The sequence below is a fragment of the Bison bison genome, unplaced genomic scaffold (assembly GCF_000754665.1).
Source record: "Bison bison bison isolate TAMUID 2011002044 unplaced genomic scaffold, Bison_UMD1.0 scf7180017864289, whole genome shotgun sequence".
Taxonomy (NCBI): Eukaryota; Metazoa; Chordata; class Mammalia; order Artiodactyla; family Bovidae; genus Bison; species Bison bison.
In genome coordinates this window covers 16,160,068-16,180,219 of record NW_011494861.1, presented here as the reverse complement: position 1 = coordinate 16,180,219, position 20,152 = coordinate 16,160,068, and the positions used below count along the sequence as shown (strand labels likewise).

Below are 20,152 nucleotides of genomic sequence, written 5' to 3'. Positions count from 1 at the left end.
CGGTGCTCAGCCTTCTTCACAGTCCAACTCTCACATCCATACATGACCACAGGAAAAACCATAGCCTTGACTAGACGGACCTTTGTTGGCAAAGTAACGTCTCTGCTTTTGAATATGCTATCTAGGTTGGTCGTAACTTCCCTTCCAAGGAGTAAGCGTCTTTTAATTTCATGGCTGCAATCACCATCTGTAGTGATTTTGGAGCCGAAAAAAATAAAGTCTGACACTTACCACTGTTTCCCCATCTAATTCCCATGAAGTGATGGGACCGGATGCCATGATCTTCGTTTTCTGAATGTTGAGCTTTAAGCCAACTTTTTTACTCTCCACTTTCATTCTCATCAAGAGGCTTTTTAGTTACTCTTCACTTTCCACCATAAGGGTGGTGTCATCTGCATATCTGAGGTTATTGATATTTCTCCCGACAATCTTGATTCCAGCTTGTGTTTCTTCCAGTCCAGCGTTTCTCATGATGTACTCTGCATATAAGTTATATAAGCAGGGTGACAATATACAACCTCGATGGACTCCTTTTCCTATTTGGAACCAGTCTGTTGTTCCATGTCCAATTCTAACTGTTGCTGCCTGACCTGCATATAGATATCTCAAGAGGCAGATCAGGTGGTCTGGTATTCCCATCTCTTTCAGAATTTTCCACAGTTTATTGTGATCCATACAGTCAAAGGCTTTGGCACAGTCAATAAAGCAGAAATAGATGTTTTTATGCAACTCTCTTGCTTTTTCCATGATCCAGTGGATGTTGGCAATTTCAAAATTATTATAATAATTACTTTTTAAGTTGCTTTGTTTTTCTGCCTGATTTAAGGATCTATAAAGGTACGAATCTAGAAATTCTGATTTTTCAAGAGTATGGTTGCTAACAGAAAGTAGTTTTGCAATATGGATCAAAAATTAAAATGTGATTACAGTTTGACCAACAATTACATTCTTAGGAATTTATCCTAAAGATACCATATGCAAAGATGGAATTTAAGGATGTTTGTTACAGCTTTGTTTAACAGGGAAGTCTAAAAACAATTTTAATGTCCATAAAAATGAAATATAAAATTGGTTAAATAAATTATGATATATACAATAGAAAAATAAGCAGTCATTTAAAAGGCTAAGGAAGTTCTATGTGTAATAATAGCTCCTGGGTGACTGTAGTGCTTACTAAGTTAACAGGCACCAATCATATATTAACTCATTAAACCTTCACAACAATCCTATGGAATAGGTATTACTAATATTCCCATTTTAAAGATGAGGAAACTGTAATTTACCTAAGATCACTGGACAAATGGTGTAAGATGGGATTTAAACTCAACCAGTCTGACCCTGTGCTTTTAACCACTACATGTGTATTATAACACAGAAGGATATTTATAATATTATATGAAAAGTCTTGTTCAACAGAATTTTTAAAAGAAAATAAATATATGTTAATCCTTTCACATTGTACTTCAAGATGTACTTACTACCTCCCCATCATCTTATCTGTAACCCTCAAACCCATATTAAAACATATTTATGTTTATACACATGTATATGTATATGAGTGCACGTAGGTAGGTAATACATGCTTACATATTCAACAGACTAGAGCATGGGAGAAAGATTTTATACTAAATTTTTATTATGGTTTCCTCTAAGGTAGGGTTATAAATGGGCTTTAGCTCTGTAATGTTTCTATGCTTGTGGTCAAGGTGGAGGGAAACGTTCTGCCATTTACTTTTAATCCTTGTCAGAAAGCAAAGAATCTATTCTGATTAGAAGTTTTCTCTGGCAATATGAAGTCACTCAGATTAATTTTCACTGATCATCTCCCATCTATTATAATGTACTATGCTATGACTACTGAATGCATCATATAATCACTAAATTAGATTTTTAGGAATATACCTAGCCTACCTAATGGATTCTGCCAACAGCCTAAATAATTTAATGATGCTACTATAAGGAATCATTGTTTTAGCTGAGTAGCTTTCTAGCCACCTGGTAAACTATTTCTCGAAGAAGGCAATGGCACCCCACTCCAGCACTCTTGCCTGGAAAATTCCATGGACAGAGGAGCCTGGTGGGCCGCAGTCCATGGGGTCGCTAAGAGTCGGACAAGACTCAGCGACTTCACCTTCACTTTTCACTTTCATGCATTGGAGAAGGAAATGGCAACCCACTCCAGTGTTCTTGCCTGGAGAATCCCAGGGATGGGGGAGCCTGGTGGGGAGCCGTCTATGGGGTCGCACAGAGTCGGACACGACTGAAGCGACTTAGCAGCAGCAGCAGCAGGAGCAGGCTGTTTCTAACTCAAAAGGAAATAGCTCCCATTCAGAAAACAGATGTTATAAATCATACTGAGCAACAGAGACATTCACCTATGTTTATGTTGTTTAAAAATGTTATTAATTCAGCTATACCTTTGCTAAGTCAAAAGATTTCAAACAATCTGGGGCCTTGGTTCTATCAATTATCAGCTGGGGAAGAGAATTATTAAATGGTTTTCTCTGATACAGTTTATGGTTCTCCTACAAATAACATCTGAATATTTAATATATGCTAATGAGATGATCTATGCTAACACTCAATGCTCAAGTGTTAGCACTGAGTGCTCAAGTAATGTTACTTACCTTTCTGATTCCCCTCATCATAAGAAATAGAGAGAAATCCCTCTGCAGCTATACTGAAAATTGGTTAGGCTAGGTTCATTAGCACTTTCCACTATCCCCAAGTTTATTATTTTTATATAAACAAGTTTACATTCTTTCATCTGACAGATTAGAAGCTAAAAATTAATCACTGTCAGATGTGTTTTGGGGTATTCTTTTTCTAGGCAGGAGCAGTCAGATCAGTTAAGTATACTTAGGTACAGCCTATGTGTACTGATTCTATGTGGGGTCAGCGCCAAAATTCAAACAAGAACTCCTAAAGTAACTTTGTCAAATGAACTGTTCATATCTAAACTCAAAATGAAAAATATGAAGTACACTGTATGTACATTTTAACAGAATAAGAGATAAGGAGCAGTAGCCATGTCTTGAGTTATATAAGGCCCATGTAATGTGATGCCTTTGCTTTCATAAAAGTATTTAATGGTTAAGCAGGAAAGCTCTCCTAAAATATCAAGAGGTTCTCTGAAGCTTCAAGTTACGATCTTTGGGGAAATGTGGAAGACTTATGGGGAATCTAGTAATAAATTCTGAGTAACTTCATGAAAATAACAGTAATCACAATAATGACAGCTACCATTTATTAGGCAATACAACTTTCCATTACGTTAAGGGATTTTATGGATCCTATTATTTAGCAATCCTACGGATTAGTTTTCATTATTATCTCAAAACTCAGGGTCTGAGCACTGTGTAATTTGCCCAAGGTCATACACTAGAGCTGAAATTAGAACCAAATCTATCTGAGTCCAGTGTCTGCAATTTTAACAACTACATTTTACTAGGAAAAGGGTGAGCCTGCATCTTTTTATAAACAAGGCAATTTTCACCCTCAATAATAGAACTTCATTTTTAACCAAAGGACAAAAACCAATCAGGTTATTTTCATCAACTCTGCAGCAAATGTCTTGCTGTTACCACACTTTAAAAGTTGCACTGATATGTTGATATAAAATCCAAAGAGGTAATTATAAATTGAATTCTGATACGTCATATAAATTTCTAGCTATCAGAGAAAGAACTGCAAATTGCAAGTAGCAGTTTCTTTTTTAGTCAGCATATTACAGAAGCTTTCTAATAATTCAATTATATGTTTAGCTACCTTTAGAGATGTTATTATGGTAAGAAGCATTTTAAGAAAAAAGCTGGCATCATTTTGACAGAGAACAGGTTTTAACTTTTTCTCATATCATCCAACTTGAATGAATGGAAATATTTTTATATGCTGCTGAAAAGAGTGTTATGATAGCAAGATTAAATGGATTATAAGAAAATCAAACTTAAAATACACAACAACAAAAGATGGGAGGAGAGAAGAGCAGAGTTCCTCAGAGAAGTCGTTTTTTGTGTTCAAGAATCTAGAATGAGTCAAAGGTTGTAAACTGAATGATGCTCAGTTCCAAGGGCAGAGAGATACGGTAGTTTGGTTAAACATAAAAACGGACTTACCTTTAGGAGAGCCAAGGCTACATGAAAGATTATGTTCAAACCCTGAAACAGAAAAAGAGAGTCAAAATCAATAATCACATCTATCACTATTTTGTTATTTTCCCAAGACCTCCACATATCATTAATAAAATCTGATTGTTTTCATTTCCACATACAATAATAATTAAATGAGATTTTTTAAAGGTATTTTTCTTCTCTGAGAGGCTTATTATAAATTTTAGGTCCTTTTTAACTGGTGCTTACATAAAATTATTGTTTTTACAGTAAATTACTTTTCTCCAGTCTATTTCTGGTTCAAGGCCTGGAAAAATCAAGTTCCTTGATCAAAATTGCAGTGACACTGAAGTCTAAAATTATTAAGTGAAATTTCCAAGTCCTATCTGTGTTATATGGTTACACTGCCCGTCGAAAACAAAACAGAGAACAAAAGGTGTTTCTGGTAACCGAGGCAGACGATGTGAGGGGGTAAGCGTCACACTGGATTTCTACTACCTACCATGCTAATTGTTTTGTGGTTTTAGTGTTGGTTTTCAAGAAGTATTTGTACAACTAGAGGTTCTAATTAGTAGCTATCTCCTAGACTTCCTTGTCTTTTTCTTCCTGAAAACCAGAGCAACATTTCTTCAGGAATAAAAAAAATTAAACAGCTTGCTAAGAAGCCATACTGGAGCTGAATTTTGACTCTGAGTGAGATGTTGAGATATAGAAGTCAAGAGAAAGGAATCTTAAATGCTCAAGATGACAGAGGCAGAAACAAAATGCCACAGAATATGCTGCTTCTTTGCCATGAAGTCATCAATCACGAGAAAAAAGACCTTTCAAATTTGAGCTGATATTCCCCATAAGTTCGTATCTTCCCATAACTATGTGGCATGCCCTCTTCAGCTTGGTCACAAGTATAATCTAAACTACCTTTTGGACATGGAATTGTACTAGATGCGCTATGCAAAGAATTCCTAATGAACCATCCTTTTACTATCTCCAAAATCAGAAGCAAGGATTAGGACTAGGTAATTAGAGTACATTCCCGTTATAATATGAGACTCTCTCACATTCAACTACCGAACATATGATGTAATGGCAGAAGAGATGAATGATAAACACAAAATATTTGGTTGAAAGTTTTGAATGTACTGAGTTAATTCTTTAAGAAACCAAAGCAGTAAAATGCACAATCAGGCCAGGAGACAAAATCAAATTGACAAAGAGTTCATTACCACACCAAGCAATGATTCTAGACTAGTTTTGACCACCATTAGAAAAAAAAGTACCGGAGAAGGCAATGACACCCCATTCCAGTATTCTTGCCTGGAAAATCCCATGGACGGAGGAGCCTGATAGGCTGCAGTCCATGGGGTCACTAAGAGTCCGACACAACTGAGCGACTTTACTTTCACTTTTCACTTCCATGCACTGGAGAAGGAAATGGCAACCCACTCCAGTGTTCTTGCCTGGAGAATCCCAGGGACAGCAGAGCCTGGTGGGCTGCCGTCTATGGGGTCTCACCGAGTCGAACACGACTGAAGTGACGCAGCAGCAGCAGAAAAAATAGAGAGATAGTACTATAACAATAACAAAAATAATAATTATAAAACAATTTGGGTTACGATTAAGCAGAATTTGCTTTCCTAATCTAAATTTGGATCCTCGCCCTCTAGCTGCTGCCTACTTGTAGGCCCTGCTTCACATTCCCTCCATCTCCCACACCACAACCACTAGGCATAGTCCAACCGGAGTGCTGTGCTCATCAACCTGCCATGAAGACCAAATCCACAGTGTCTCTGATTCTTAGTTTTTTTTTTTTTTTTCAATCACTGTTACTATGTAAGCACCTCTTGTCTCTACTTCTCTAATCCCCATAAACCTCTGGCCTTCCTCCTAAGCCCGTCTCCCACCCTTCCATCTCCTTCCCAGACCCCTTCAGAGTATTCCACTCCATGTTCAGCCAACTTAGTTATGCTCTTGACCTTCCTGCCAAACATTTTCCCCACCTCCATGCTTTCACAGAAAGAGTGAAATCTAGGGATCCATATAGCAACCTGTATTACGATTCTCATTTTTCAGAGTATGAACTTGATTACCTAAGTTATATATGCATTTAGTAGTTGCAGGCTAGGATCATTCTCCAAAGCCTTCCAAATGAGTAGTCTAATGGCATTTTCACCTCACAGTGTTGGTATAAAATATATAAGTGCTTATTTGATGACCAAATGATTAAACTATACTAGGTATCTCCAAGTTTTCTGGGATTTGTTCTTTTCCATATGGACCCAACTAGACCAATTTGTAGAGTCACCATCAAATAATAGTAAGTAACATTTTCTTCAACGATCTCAAACTATTGGACAATTGAGCTATGGAACACACAAAGTAGAATTTAGGGAAAAAAGGATCTGTAAATAACCAAAACAGCTCTTGCTAATAGCAAGGAAAAAACTGATTCAAATTTTAATTTCACTTACACTTAGAATTAGTAAAGAATCTGCCTGCAATGTAGGAGACCTGGGTTTGATCTCTGGGTCAGGAAGATCCTCTGAAGAAGGAAATGGCAATCCACCCCACTATTCTTACCAAAGAATCCCATGAACAGAGGAGCCTGGCAGGCTATGGTCCATGGGGTCTCAAAGAGTCAGTATGACTAAAGCAACTAAACAACATGATTTTATTGTTTATAGGTATCAGAAGTAGCAAGCTAAAAGACAAAGTATGTGCTAGACGGGATTAGGGACATAGCCTATAGAGACAGTTACCAGAATCAAAATATTGTACTTGATAGAAGGCAAACTTTAAAAAAAATATATATAGCTATCTGGGCTCATCTAATGACATCAATAGCCCTTCAAGAGCTAATATTAGTTTACTGTGATAATCTCAGAAATATTAATGAATGCTTATGTTATATTTGAAACACTGTGCTTAAGAAGAAAGCACAGTCTGTGTTTTAAATGAAAAGTAGTTTTTTTAAGTTTGGGCAGCTAAAGAGGTAACTTTCATTTATTAGAAAATTTTATACAAATAAATTATTTAACTAAGTTCATAATGTACCTGCTTATGTGAAACCCTAGATGTTATCATAAAAAATGAAGAAAAGTAAAGACTTCATAAGCTTTAAACTGAAGTAGAAAAAAAAAAAAAAACTGAAGTAGAATAGTGTGGCCAGACTATACAAACAAAGACACAATATTTCCATACCTCTAGATTGCTGGAAATTAGAAAAAAACATGCTATTCTGCCAAGTTCTTTATTTCACTACAAAATCTATCCTGATTTCCTAACAGAATAAAAAAGGCAACTTTAGTTAGATATTTTAAATTATCTATTTTTCTCTTTTAGATAAGACTTATTCCAATTTAGGAATATAATTAGAGGTATCATTAAATGATAGTAACTTCCATAGGCCAGCATTCAGGAAGCACAAGTAGGTTTCTTTTAAGATGACAATGTCAGTGGAAGCTTTGGTCCTCAGCCTGCTAGCCAACAATGAAGTACATTGTAAGCAACCATTAACTCTTCCAAGCCACAAAATGAACTAAATACTCCATTATTTCATTGCCCACTTACTCTTACATGGTCCAACATTTGTCTAATTAAGCTGAAATACATTAAAAAAAAATTTTTTTAAAGAAAAGATGTCCTACACTTTCAAGACGCCTCCCTCTTCAGAAATATGTAATCTATAACAATTTGTTTTTCACTGAGGGGTAAATAAGTGTTCCTAATAGAACTGAAAGGGCTAAGGTATTTAAAGAATTATTAAGAGTGAAAATAACAGGTAAATACACTGTCATGGCTACTTACCATTTATATGCAAAGTCTAACTCCAAGGGTAAGATAATAAATGAGTCAATATCCATTGACTATTTCCTACATGTCAAGATCTAAATTAATTACACCATAAACACATCCTTACTTAGTCCCACAACAACCTGAAATTCCATTTTACCCACAAAAAAATTAGATTTAGAGAAGTCAAATTATATTTCCTAAGGTCATACAGCTCTTTAGTGGATTTTAACCTATACAGTATAAGTCTAGAAGTCATACTCATAACCACTGTTAAGAGAAGATAGCTGAATGAATGAATGAATACCTTAGCTGAGTATTATTTAATGTGGCTTCTAATTCTTAAAGGATTAAAGTCATTCTTCCTATTTAAAGGCAAGTGTATTTTGAGAGTATACTTGCCTTTAAATATACTTTTCTCATGAACTTTTTGAGAGTTCATGAGAAACGCTGGACTGGAAGAAGCACAAGCTGGAATCAAGATTGTCGGGAGAAATATCAATAACCTCAGATACGCAGAGGACACCACCCTTATGGCAGAAAGCAAAGAAGTAAAGAGCCTCTTGATGAAAGTGAAAGAGGAGAGTGAAAAAGTTGGCTTAAAGCTCAACATTCAGAAAACGAAGATCATGGCATCCGGTCCCATCACTTCATGGGAAATAGATGGGGAAACAGTGGAAACAGTGTCAGACTTTATTTTTCTGGGCTCCAAAATCACTACAGACGGTGACTGCAGCCATGAAATTAAAACACGCTTGCTCCCTGGAAGGAAAGTTATGACCAACCTAGATAGCATATTAAAAAGCAGAGACACTACTTTGCCAATAAAGGTCCGTCTAAGTCAAGGCTATGGTTTTTCCTGTGGTCATGTATGGATGTGAGAGTTGGACTGTGAAGAAGGCTGAGCGCCGAAGAATTGATGCTTTTGAACTGTGGTGTTGGAGAAGACTCCTGAGAGTCCCTTGGACTGCAAGGAGATCCAACCAGTCCATTCTGAAGGAGATCAGCCCTGGGATTTCCTTGGAGGGACTGATGCTGAAGCTGAAACTCCAGTACTTTGGCCACCTCATGCAAAGAGTTGACTCATTGGAAAAGACTCCAATGCTGGGAGGGATTGGGGGCAAGAGGAGAAGGGGACGACAGAGGATGAGATGGAATCATTGACTCAATGGACGTGAGTCTGAGTGAACTCTGGGAGTTGGTGATGGACAGGGAGGCCTGGCGTGCTGCGATTCATGGGGTTTCGAAGAGTCGGACATGACTGAGCAACTGAACTGAACTGATATTTTGAGAGTAAGGAGGAGAAAGACTAATAATAGGTGACCTCTATCAAAACCAAATTTTATTATTTGTCTCCATATTAAAAACACAAAAATCACCTGACTGCTTGCAGGACGTGAAGCAATAGAAACTCAGCTTGCTGCGAAAATAAAGGGTCACCACCTTTATCCAGTGACAACAGACTGAGCGACAACCTTCTGGGTATGAAGTAGTTCCTTAACTGCCTGGGAAGCTGCTGTATCAAAATTTAGTCACAGCCTGGAAAAATCTTCACTTTAAAGAACACCTACAAGTAATTGCCTCAAATTAAATAATTGCTCCAAAGTGCAGATCATCATGTTCCTGGGTAGGCCAACAACTGAGCACCCACCACCCTGTATAAAGGAAGGCTGACAGCAGAGCACTCATGGAAACAAAGACACGAGTGTCTTGGCTCTGATGAGCAGGCAATCGCGGGCTCAGAGGGGCTGACAGATTGTGTGAGAAGCTGTCAAGAACCACACTGACAGCACTGAGAACAAACATGGAGAAGGCAGTGTCAAAGAAGTGCCAAATGTGCATCAGCACTTGGGTCCTTAGGGAGCAGCATAAATGGGAAATAAACAGTATGCGGAAATGGAGATCCAAGCAACAAGGCAGTGAAAAATGATCAGACAGGTAAACGAGCAGACTCAAGGACGAACACAACTGAAGCTGGAGAAAATGGGTGCTGCTCTTTTTGAGCCATCCAGTGTGGGACACGTCACTCCCGGAAGGGGCAACGACTCACTGAGACACCATTTAGAAAGCATATTCAATGAACTGAGCACTTACTAAGTATTCAATAAACGTTAACAATTATTATTCAGAGAAGGCAATGGCACCCCACTGCAGTACTCTTGCCTGGAAAATCCCATGGACGGAGGAGCCTGGTAGGCTGCAGTCCATGGGGTTGCTAAGAGTCGGACATGACTGAGCGACTTCACTTTCAGTTTTCACTTTCATGAGGAGGAAATGGCAATCCACTCCAGTGTTCTTGCCTGGAGAATCCTAGGGATGGGGAGCCTGGTAGGCTGCCGTCTATGGGGTCGCATAGAGTTGGACAGGACTGAAGTGACTTAGCAGCAGCAGCAGCAATTATTATTAGGTTTGCATATTTATTGCCTGCCATATCTTACATTTTATATATTGTTTTCACTAGTTCTCTCAATACTCTAGGGCATTTATGTTACCGCCACAATTTTAGAGATAAGGAAATTGAGGACCATAGACATCACACTGTTAGTAAATGGTAAAGCCAGGATTAGAATTTATGTATGTCGGACAAAAAAATGCCCATGCTTTTTTTTCACCAATTCCATCTCTATTGCAAAGCCAGTGAGATTTTGGTGAAATATCTGTTATGAATGAAAGGTGGTCATAATTCTCAGACACTTTTCCCATTGAGAGGCAGAGTCTTGGTCCTTTCCTTTTGAATCTGGTGAGACTATCTTACTGCTTTGATCAACAGAATATGATAGAAGTGAAACTATACCAATATTCTGTGCTCGGGTCTTGTAAGACACTGATTGACGGCTTCTATATCCTATTTCTTGGAGTGCCCTCTCGGAAGCCAGTGACCAAGTAAGAAGTGCCATTACACTTAGACTCCCATGCTCTAAGAGGCTGAACACAGAGGAAAGAGCGTGCAGGACACATGCCGTGCACAGAAAGAGGCCAAGGAACACCCTGGTGAGTGAAGATGTCATCCTGAAAGTGAATCCTCCAGTCTCAGGTGCCCGAGCTGATGCCAAGTGGATCAGAGATGAAGCACACAGATAAAGTCTTCCCAAATCCCCTAGTTATGAAATTGTTAATAAAATAAATAGATAGTCTCAATTTTTAAAAAAAACTTTCACTTTGAAATAATTTCTAACTTGGAAAAAATTTGCAAAAATAGTGTCAAGAATTTTCTGCTCAAACTTCACTCAGCTTCATCAAATGTTAACATCTTACAAAACCACACTACAATCACCAAAATCAAGAAAGTTGTGTTCAAATTTTGTTAAGTGTCCCACTAACAATGTTTTTCCTGGTCCAGGATCTAATCCTGATCATACATTGAATTTAGTTGTAGTGTCTCTTTAGTTTTTCTCCTGGGATAGTTTTCATTCTTTATCACGAACTTGACTCTTGTCAAGAGTACTGGCCAGTTATTTTGTAGAATGCCCCTCAATTTGATCTTTCTGATGTTTCTTTATGATTAAACTTAGATTATGTATTCTTAGCACAAATACCCCAGATTCAATGCTGTGTCAGCCCATTTTATTAAGAAGCTACATAATATCAATAATGTCTTGCTCCAAAATCATTGTTTTAAAGTCATTCAGATTTGGCATAGTTTGTAACATCAGGTAACCAGAAAGAATCCCTTTGGCTTCTCTTTGATAAATTTCTTACTTCTGTGATATGCACTGAAATTCTTTTCTTCCCCCACAGAAAAGAGAAAGTGACAGATAATTAGCACACAAATACAAAGAAGTAAATGCTGCTGCTGCTAAGTCGCTTCAGTCATGTCCGACTCTGTGTGACCCCATAGACGGCAGCCCACCAGGCCCCGCCGTCCCTGGGATTCTCCAGGCAAGAACACTGGAGTGGGTTGCCATTTCCTCCTCCAACGCATGAAAGTGAAAAGTGAAAGTGAAGTTGCTTAGTCGTGTCCGACTCTTAGCGACCCCATGGACTGCAGCCCACCAGGCTCCTCCGTCCATGGGATTTTCCAGGCAAGAGTACTGGCTGCTCTTAAATATAGGTCCTATAGCAAGAACATTGTAAATGTTAGCAAAAAAAGTATTTTACTTTATTCTGTGCTTCTTGTATTATAAGTAGTTTACAAGTTCAATTTTTTTAGAATGACTAAACAACGGACTTTGATGGAGTAGTTAAGTAAAATGATGCGATGTTCTGGCTTTTGGTATGTTTCTGTTTGCCCGCTAGAGGGCAGGATTGTAGCACTGAAAACCAAAAACAGCTTTACCAAAAAAAAAAAAAAAGATTTCTGAGACTTTCATAGAAGCTTTGCATACAGATTCATTTAAGTCCTAATGTGTTAAAACTCTCATGGCTAAGTCCTCCCTTATGTCTATAACTAATTCACTAAAATAATACAAAATACGAAAAAACTTGGAGGATTGTCACCCTTCCTTCCCCCAGTTTTATTAAATATTCTCCTTTTTTGTTATAGAATTATTTGTTAATTTTTTCCTAAGTCAAGTGGTGAAGAAGAGTTCGAGAAGGGGGAGGGACGAGAAGTAAATGTAACATGGATGCGTCGGTTTAGTCATGGGTGATTGTCTTTGCTTGACTTGTTTGTTTTTAATATTCTATTTATTTACTTTAGTTCTGGCTGCCTCAGGTCTTAGTTGCGGCATACAGGATCTTTCCTTATGGTACATGGGCTTCTCTCTCCTTGCGGCCTGCGAGCTCAGTTGCCCTGCCACACATACGATCCTAGTTTCCAGACCAGGGATAGAACCTGCGTCCCCTGCATTAGAAGACAGACTCCAGTGGATTCTCAACCACTGGACCACCAGGTAAGTCAACCAACTCCTGGACCACCAGGGATTTGTTTTTTCAGTGAACTCAACATTCAAAAAACTAAGATCATGGCATCTGGTTCCATCACTTCATGGTAAATAAATGGGGAAACAATGGAAACAGTGGCAGACTATTTTCCTGGGCTCCAAAATCAGCATGGATGGTGACTGCAGCCATGAAACTAAAAGACACTTGCTTCTTGGAGGAAAAACTATGACAAACCTAAACAATGTACTGAAAAGCAGAGACATCACTTTGCCAACAAGATCTGTGTAGTCAAATCTATGGGTTTTTCAGCAGTCATGTATGATGTGAGAGTTGGACCATAAATAAGGCTGAATGCCGAAGACTGATGCTTTCAAACTGGTCCTGGAGAAGACTCTTGAGAGTCCCTTGGACAGCAAGGAGATCAAACCAGTCAATCCTAAAGGAAATCAACCCTGAATATTCATTGAAAGGACTGATGCTGAAGGTGAAGCTCCAATACCTTGGCCACCCGATGGGAAGAGCTGACTCACTGGAAAAGACCCGGATGCTGGGAAAGACGGAGGGCAGGAGGAGTAGGGGACTACAGGAGGATGAGATAGTTGGATGGCATCATGGATTCAATGGACATGAGTTTAAGCAAACTCAGGGAGATAGTGAGGGACCAGGAAGCCTGGTGTGCTGTAGTCCATGGGGTCACAAAGAGTCAGACGTGACTGAGCAACTGAACAACAACGACTGAAAAGTGGTATATCTACCAAGTCTGAGTCCTTAATTATGTGTGACTCTGGGAAGAACGCTTAGAAGTTAGTGACATCTGAAATAAATAAACCTTTCAAAAACAAAGCATGTAAAATAAGAGAAATAAATCAGTTTTTTGACAAGTATTCATCAAATCTGTGTGCCAGGCACTCTGAGAACTGTTTACTATATACTAGCATTTTTAAGTTTACAAGGATGGATAAGTTATCCTCTTCCAAGGATAGGAAAAGAATATGAGATAAAAATGTGAACAGACAACACTGTCCCTGGGCAAAAAAAGGAGAAGTATGGCTTGGAAAACATGTTGTAGTTTCTATAAAGATGCCCTATTGGCAATGAACTCTGGCAATCACCCTTTGTTCTCCTCAAATCCCCTTAAGTCATGATGAGCCTTGGATTATGTTGTCTTCTAGCTACAGTTATCTGTCAACCATCCCATGCTGCAGGGGTGTTACTGATGCCCTTCATAAGGACAAAGTATCCTCACCAATTCCTAACTACCAGCTGATCTTGATTCTTTCCTTCCTCCTATCTCCTGCTAACTTCCATAACTTCCAACTCACCCAGAAGCCAGAAAGTATATATGAATTCTATCAGAATTCTTGTATCTATACCTTCACCTTTCTTTTAAACTAAAAAAAGGTAAGAGATGAGAGGGATATAGATGTGAAAGTGATGTAGAAATTGAAACACACTGCTGAAGGTTCATTAATTCACTCAAGATCACACATAAATCATTGAACCTAGGATTCAAGACAGTCTGTCTGCAGAGACAGTGTTTGAAAGGACCATGGTACACTATACACTTTCCTCAAATCTGAAGCTATTAATTTAAAGTGAGAAGATATTTTAAAAGTTAGCTGAATTAACAATGGAGATATTTAATACTGCATCTTCAGACTAAACATGGTTCCAGAAGACCAGTAGCTAAGAGATATGTGAGAGTGTATCAGTTTATTACTGAAGGTATATATTAATATACCAACTTGAGCGGCACTAAATATATGCTTCTGAGACAACAGAAATACATACTGGCCTCTGGCACAGAGCTCCAGAAACGCTTGTAATTTCCAAAGTGATAAGAACACTGGGAGCATCTCTGTTGTACTACTTGGTCTTTGACCCCAGTTCCTGACACAGGATTCTTGAAACCTCTGTAATTTCCGGAGTGATACAAGTGTCTTTTGTTCTAGTGAAGCAACTGTGAGTGGGTTACTGGATGGCTCCTGGATGAGGGCTGGTCACTGAAAGACCAAGCCAAGATTGGAGCTTGGAATTTCCAGGTCTACTTCACACCCTCCTAAGTAGGGAGCAGGGTTGAAAATAAAGTTAATGATCAATTAAACCTATGTTATGAATCCTCCATAAAAATCCCAGTAGTATGGGGTTTGGAAAGTTCCTAGGTTGATGAACACATCTGCTCTGGGAGAGTAATGTACCCCAACTCCATGGGGACACTGTGCTCAGGACCCCCTCAGACCTTGTCTTATGCATCTCTTCAACTGGCTGTTATTTGTATCCTTTATCATACTCTTCAATAAACTGGCAAAGGTAAGTAAATGTTCTCCTGAGTTCTGTGAGCCCCTCTAGCAAATTAATTGAACTTGAGAAGGGGGTTAAGGGAGCCTCTGATGTCCAGCCAAAATGGACAGAACTGTGGGTGACCTGGGGGAGCTACTACTTGCACCTGTAATCTGAGGTAGGCTGGGAGCACAGAGTTGGGGGAGCAAGACTTTAACTTGTGGGACCTGACACTATATCCAGGTAGATGGTGTTGGGATTGAAGTAAATTGTGGGACACCCAAGTGGTGTTGCAGGGCAATGCTTGGTGTGGGAAAAAACAGCCACACACTGGGAGACTAAAAGTGTCAGAAGTGTTCCATGTGAGTGTGTTAGGAGTGTGCGAGCAAAGGAAACACACAGAGAAGAAACATAGGAGATACACTTAACTGAGATTTTTTCCCTATAACAGGAGGGAAAAACGTGATTCCCTTTACAGTGCTAATCTAGGTAATCCCAGTAAGAAGCTTTAGACCTACTGCTGCTGCTGCTAAGTCGCTTCAGTCGTGTCCAACTCTGTGCGACCCCATAGACGGCAGCCCACCAGGCTCCCCGTCCCTGACATTCTCCAGGCAAGAACACTGGAGTGGGTTGCCATTTCCTTCTCCAATGCAGGAAAGTGAAAAGTGAAAAGTGAAAGGGAAGTCGCTCAGTCATGTCCGACTCTTTGTGACCCCATGGACTGCAGCCCACCAGTCTCCTCCGTCCATGGGATTTTTCAGGCAAGAGTGCTGGAGTGGGGTGCCACTGCCTTCTCCATTAGACCTACTGGTAGACTATAAAGTCCTCTTTGATAAGGCTCTCACGGGCTGCTACCGCATCTACCATGTCAGGAGGGAATGGCACTCTGTCCCCTGCTGCTTGTTATGGGTTTCACTGGTGGTACCCAACTCCCCCTATATCCCACCCTCCTTAGTGATCTAACAGCCATGGGGAGATGAGAAATAGGTTTTTAAGATACTCCCCCATATCAGACCATGCCCTGAACCTCTGGACTTTACTGTATGGTGTTTTTCTCTACCTGGAACACTCTCCCGTCTTCTCGTAATTACTGTTCTCCTTGTTTAGGTCTGGGATTAGATGCCAATTCCTCTGGGAGGGTTTCTGGCTTTCCACTGCTAGGTTAGGCACCCCTCAATAGATCTCTTTCAAAACACCTATGCTCTCCACATCACAGCATTCAGTCTCAGATCAGATCAGATCAGTCGCTCAGTCGTGTCCGACTCTTTGCGACCCCATGAATCGCAGCACGCCAGGCCTCTGTCCATCACCAACTCCCGGAGTTCACTCAGACTCACGTCCATTGAGTCAGTGATGCCATCCAGCCATCTCATCCTCTGTCGTCCCCTTCTCCTCCTGCCCCCAATCCCTCCCAGCATCACAGTCTTTTCCAATGAGTCAATTCTTCGCATGAGGTGGCCAAAGTACTGGAGTTTCAGCTTTAGCATCATTCCTTCCAAAGAAATCCCAGGGCTGATCTCCTTTAGAATGTTGATGGGTAATCACTCATTCACCAGTCTCTATTTCCTTGTAAGTTACAAGAGGGTAGAAACCTGCCTGTCTTTACTGGTATATTTCCATCACTTAGGACCCTACCTGGAACAGAGCAGGTACTCAGAATTAGTTGAATAAATGGATGACATAAATAGGGTTGTCAGGATCAAGGGAAAAATCTTTGATGAGAATTAAAATTCATGAAATGTTCTTCAAACTAATTTCTTCCTAAAATTTCTTGATATAAACTACATTTTTTTTTTTTGGTTGCTGAGCCTCCTTTTCAGGTTATTTGAAGAGATAAACATGTTACACTCAGTTCCTCCTTAAATATTAAAAAAGTAAGCTCTTCGATAGTAACACTAAATTATAGGATGCTACTGTTCATCTTTTTCTGTCCCAGAAGGTTCACCATCTCTTTACAAATCTGAAAACTATAGTATAGTGCATCAGGAAAACAAAACCAATCACAGAGTAATCACCGTCTTCAGAGATAAGTAAGAACTGATATTTTAAGTAATCGCAACACAGAGTCATGTCAAGAAATGAAACAAAATAAGAATTTTCAGTCAAATATACTGTGGAGAGGATTAAAAAGCCTCAAGAAACTGCATGTAATTTTGCTTGATTGATGAATCCAGTGGCAAGTTGCATCTAGACTACCACACCAGGGAATGCCCTGCACAGGCGACTCTTGCCCCTCCACAGTGGAAGTCCTGAGGTCTGTGTCATGGTGGGAAACCACTAATGAGTGTATTTACCTTTGGAAATGCCCTGTACAGGTGAATCTTGCCCCTCCATAGCGGAAGTCCTGAGGTTTGTGTCATGGTGGGAAACCACTAATGAGTGTATTCATCTTTGGAGACCCTTTCTCTTTCTTCTGTCCTCACTCAGTATATGGGTAAATGTTGGTGATGCTTAAACACTAGGGACAGTAGAGGTGGAAGAGATACAGGAGGAAAGCACTGCAAAAGAGAATGAAAAGTTAAATCAGGTAAACAACTCCATGGCTGCCCACCATGTCTCTGTGGAGGTATGAGAAGAATGTTACTAATTACAGGAATTCACAAATTTTTCAAATCTCTAGATGGGGCAGCTCCATCTTCCTCTCCACTGCTGGTCTCCTATGACCGAGAGCCACTAGTAGCCTGGTCTGAATAAAGAATGTAGGGCAAACTTTAAAAACCAGGGTAATATACCCTGGAGATAGCCAAGGAACCCAAATTTCTTTCTGCTTCAGAGATAGATGTAGCTTTCTTTCTGCCAAAAACAACACAGGACTTAGAAATAAACTATATGCACCACTTTACAGAAGCCACTACATGGTAAGCTCTCATTGCTACCCTCTCATAGAGGCTTTATCACAAAGAACTTCTGAGTACGCTGTTTCATTCAACTGGAACAATACCTGGTGCTATATAAGCTAATGGTAATACCTCTATTTTACAAAGGAACCTCAAACATGTTAGGTGATTTATCTTAATTCACAGAATTAGAACTGGAATGGTTAAGTTTCCTTCTGATGCAGTTCTTTTGTCATTAGATGAGTAGTTCTCAAGCCAGGATTTTCATTAGAATCACCTGTGCTACTTTTATGACCCACAGATGCAGGAGTTCCACCTCAGATAACAATTTCCCCAGGTTAGAACCTGCCCACTTCTATTTTTAAGAACTTGCCAAGAGTCTCTAACATGAATTCAGACTGAGAACAGAGCATTACCTAAAGTTAGCAAGATAACTGCTCATTAGAATCACCTGGGGAGCTTTCCTAACACTCCCAGGTCTAATTTTATTGATCTGAGTGGGGGCCAGGTAATTATAATATGTAGCCAAGTGTGGGAACCATAGCACAATGCCTCTAACAAGCACGTCTTAAGATGCCTTAGAGTCTGCTTATAGCTATTTCATATCATTTAAAATGTTTCTAAAGGTCACATGTGGAAAGTTCTTAGTCAAACCCTGATATTAAATGTCACTGAAAATATTGTGTGCTGCATTGTAGCATTATTTAATTAAGAGATATGGAAACTAGCTGAAGATGATGGCAGAAATAGAAGCAACAAATATATCTTTAAAAAATAACACTGATATGGAGCTCAGTATAGCTTTTTAGAACTTGTGATCAAATAAATGAAGATATTAAATAATCTCTGGAATCTATTAATACCAATCATGTGTTATAAAAAACTGGAACATATTCAATTCTCTACTGAATGGTCCTTTCAAGTACATTAATGTAGGTAATAATCCACTAAGAATAGAGGGTCAATGCTTCTACAATGAGTAAATCAATACACCAGATTTTACTTGAACTATGCAAAAAAAAGAAAGCCTGCTCAGCGATCAATGCAAAGAAATAGAGGAAAACAACAGAATGGGAAAGACTAGAGATCTCTTCAATAAAATTAGAGATACCAAGGGAACATTTCATGCAAAGATGGGCTCAATAAAGGACACAAATGGTAGGGAGCTAACAGAAGCAGAAGATATTAAGAAGAGGTGGCAAGAATACACAGAGGAACTGTACGAAAAACATCTTCATGAACCAGATAATCATGATGGTGTGATCACTCACCTAGAGCCAGACATCTTGGATTCTGGTCAAATGGGCCTTAGGAAGCATCACTATGAACAAAGCTAGTGGAGGTGATGGAATTCCAGTTGAGCTCTTTCAAATCCTGAAAGATTATGCTGTGAAAGTGCTGCACTCAATATGCCAGCAAATTTGGAAAACTCAGCAGTGGCCTCAGGACTGGAAAAGGTCAGTTTTCATTCCAATCCCAAAGAAAGGCAGTGCTAAACAATGCTCAAACTACCACACAATTGCACTCATCTCACATGCTAGTAAAGTAATGCTTAAAATTCTCCAAGCCAGGCTTCAATAGGACATGAACCAGAAAAACATCTATTTCTGCTTTATTGACTGTGCCAAAGCCTTTGACTGTGTGGTTCACAATAAACTGCGGAAAATTCTGAAAGAGATGGGAATACCAGACCATCTGATCCACCTCTTGAGAAATCTGTATGAAGGTCAGGAAGCAACAGATAGAACTGGACAAGGAACAACAGACTGGTTCCAAATAGGAAAAGGAGTATGTCAAGGCTGTATATTGTCACCCTGCTTATTTAACTTATATGCAGAGTACATCACAGAGTACATCATGAGAAACACTGGGCTGGAGGAAGCACAAGCTGGAATCAAGATTGCCGGGAGAAATACCAATCACCTCAGATATGCAGATGACACCACCCGTATGACAGAAAGTGAAGAACTAAAGAGCCTCTTGATGAAAGTGAAAGAGGAGAGTGAAAAAGTTGGCTTAAAGCTCAACAGTCAGAAAACTAAGATCATGGCATCTGGTCCCATCACTTCACGGGAAATAGATGGGGAAACAGTGGAAACAGTGTCAGACTTTATTTTTGGGGGCTACAAAATCACTGCAGATGGTGACTGCAGCCATGAAATTAAAAGACGCTTACTCCTTGGAAGGAAAGTTATGACCAACCTAGATAGCATATTAAAAAGCAGAGATATTACTTCATCAACAAAGGTCCATCTAGTCAAGGCTATGGTTTTTCCAGTGGTCATGTATGGATGTGAGAGGTGGACTATAAAG

General features: G+C 39.4%; 1 protein-coding gene across 2 annotated transcripts in view; it reads right to left on the bottom strand.

Moving 5' to 3' along the window:
* RABGAP1L (RAB GTPase activating protein 1-like) overlaps positions 1 to 20,152 on the bottom strand; it is a 680,557-nt gene that overhangs the window by 214,163 nt on the left and 446,242 nt on the right. For both annotated transcript variants that reach the window (XM_010850085.1, XM_010850086.1), the window contains exon 17: positions 4,116 to 4,157. In XM_010850085.1, coding sequence (XP_010848387.1) covers positions 4,116 to 4,157 — 42 coding nt within the window. The remainder of the gene's footprint in view (positions 1 to 4,115; positions 4,158 to 20,152) is intronic.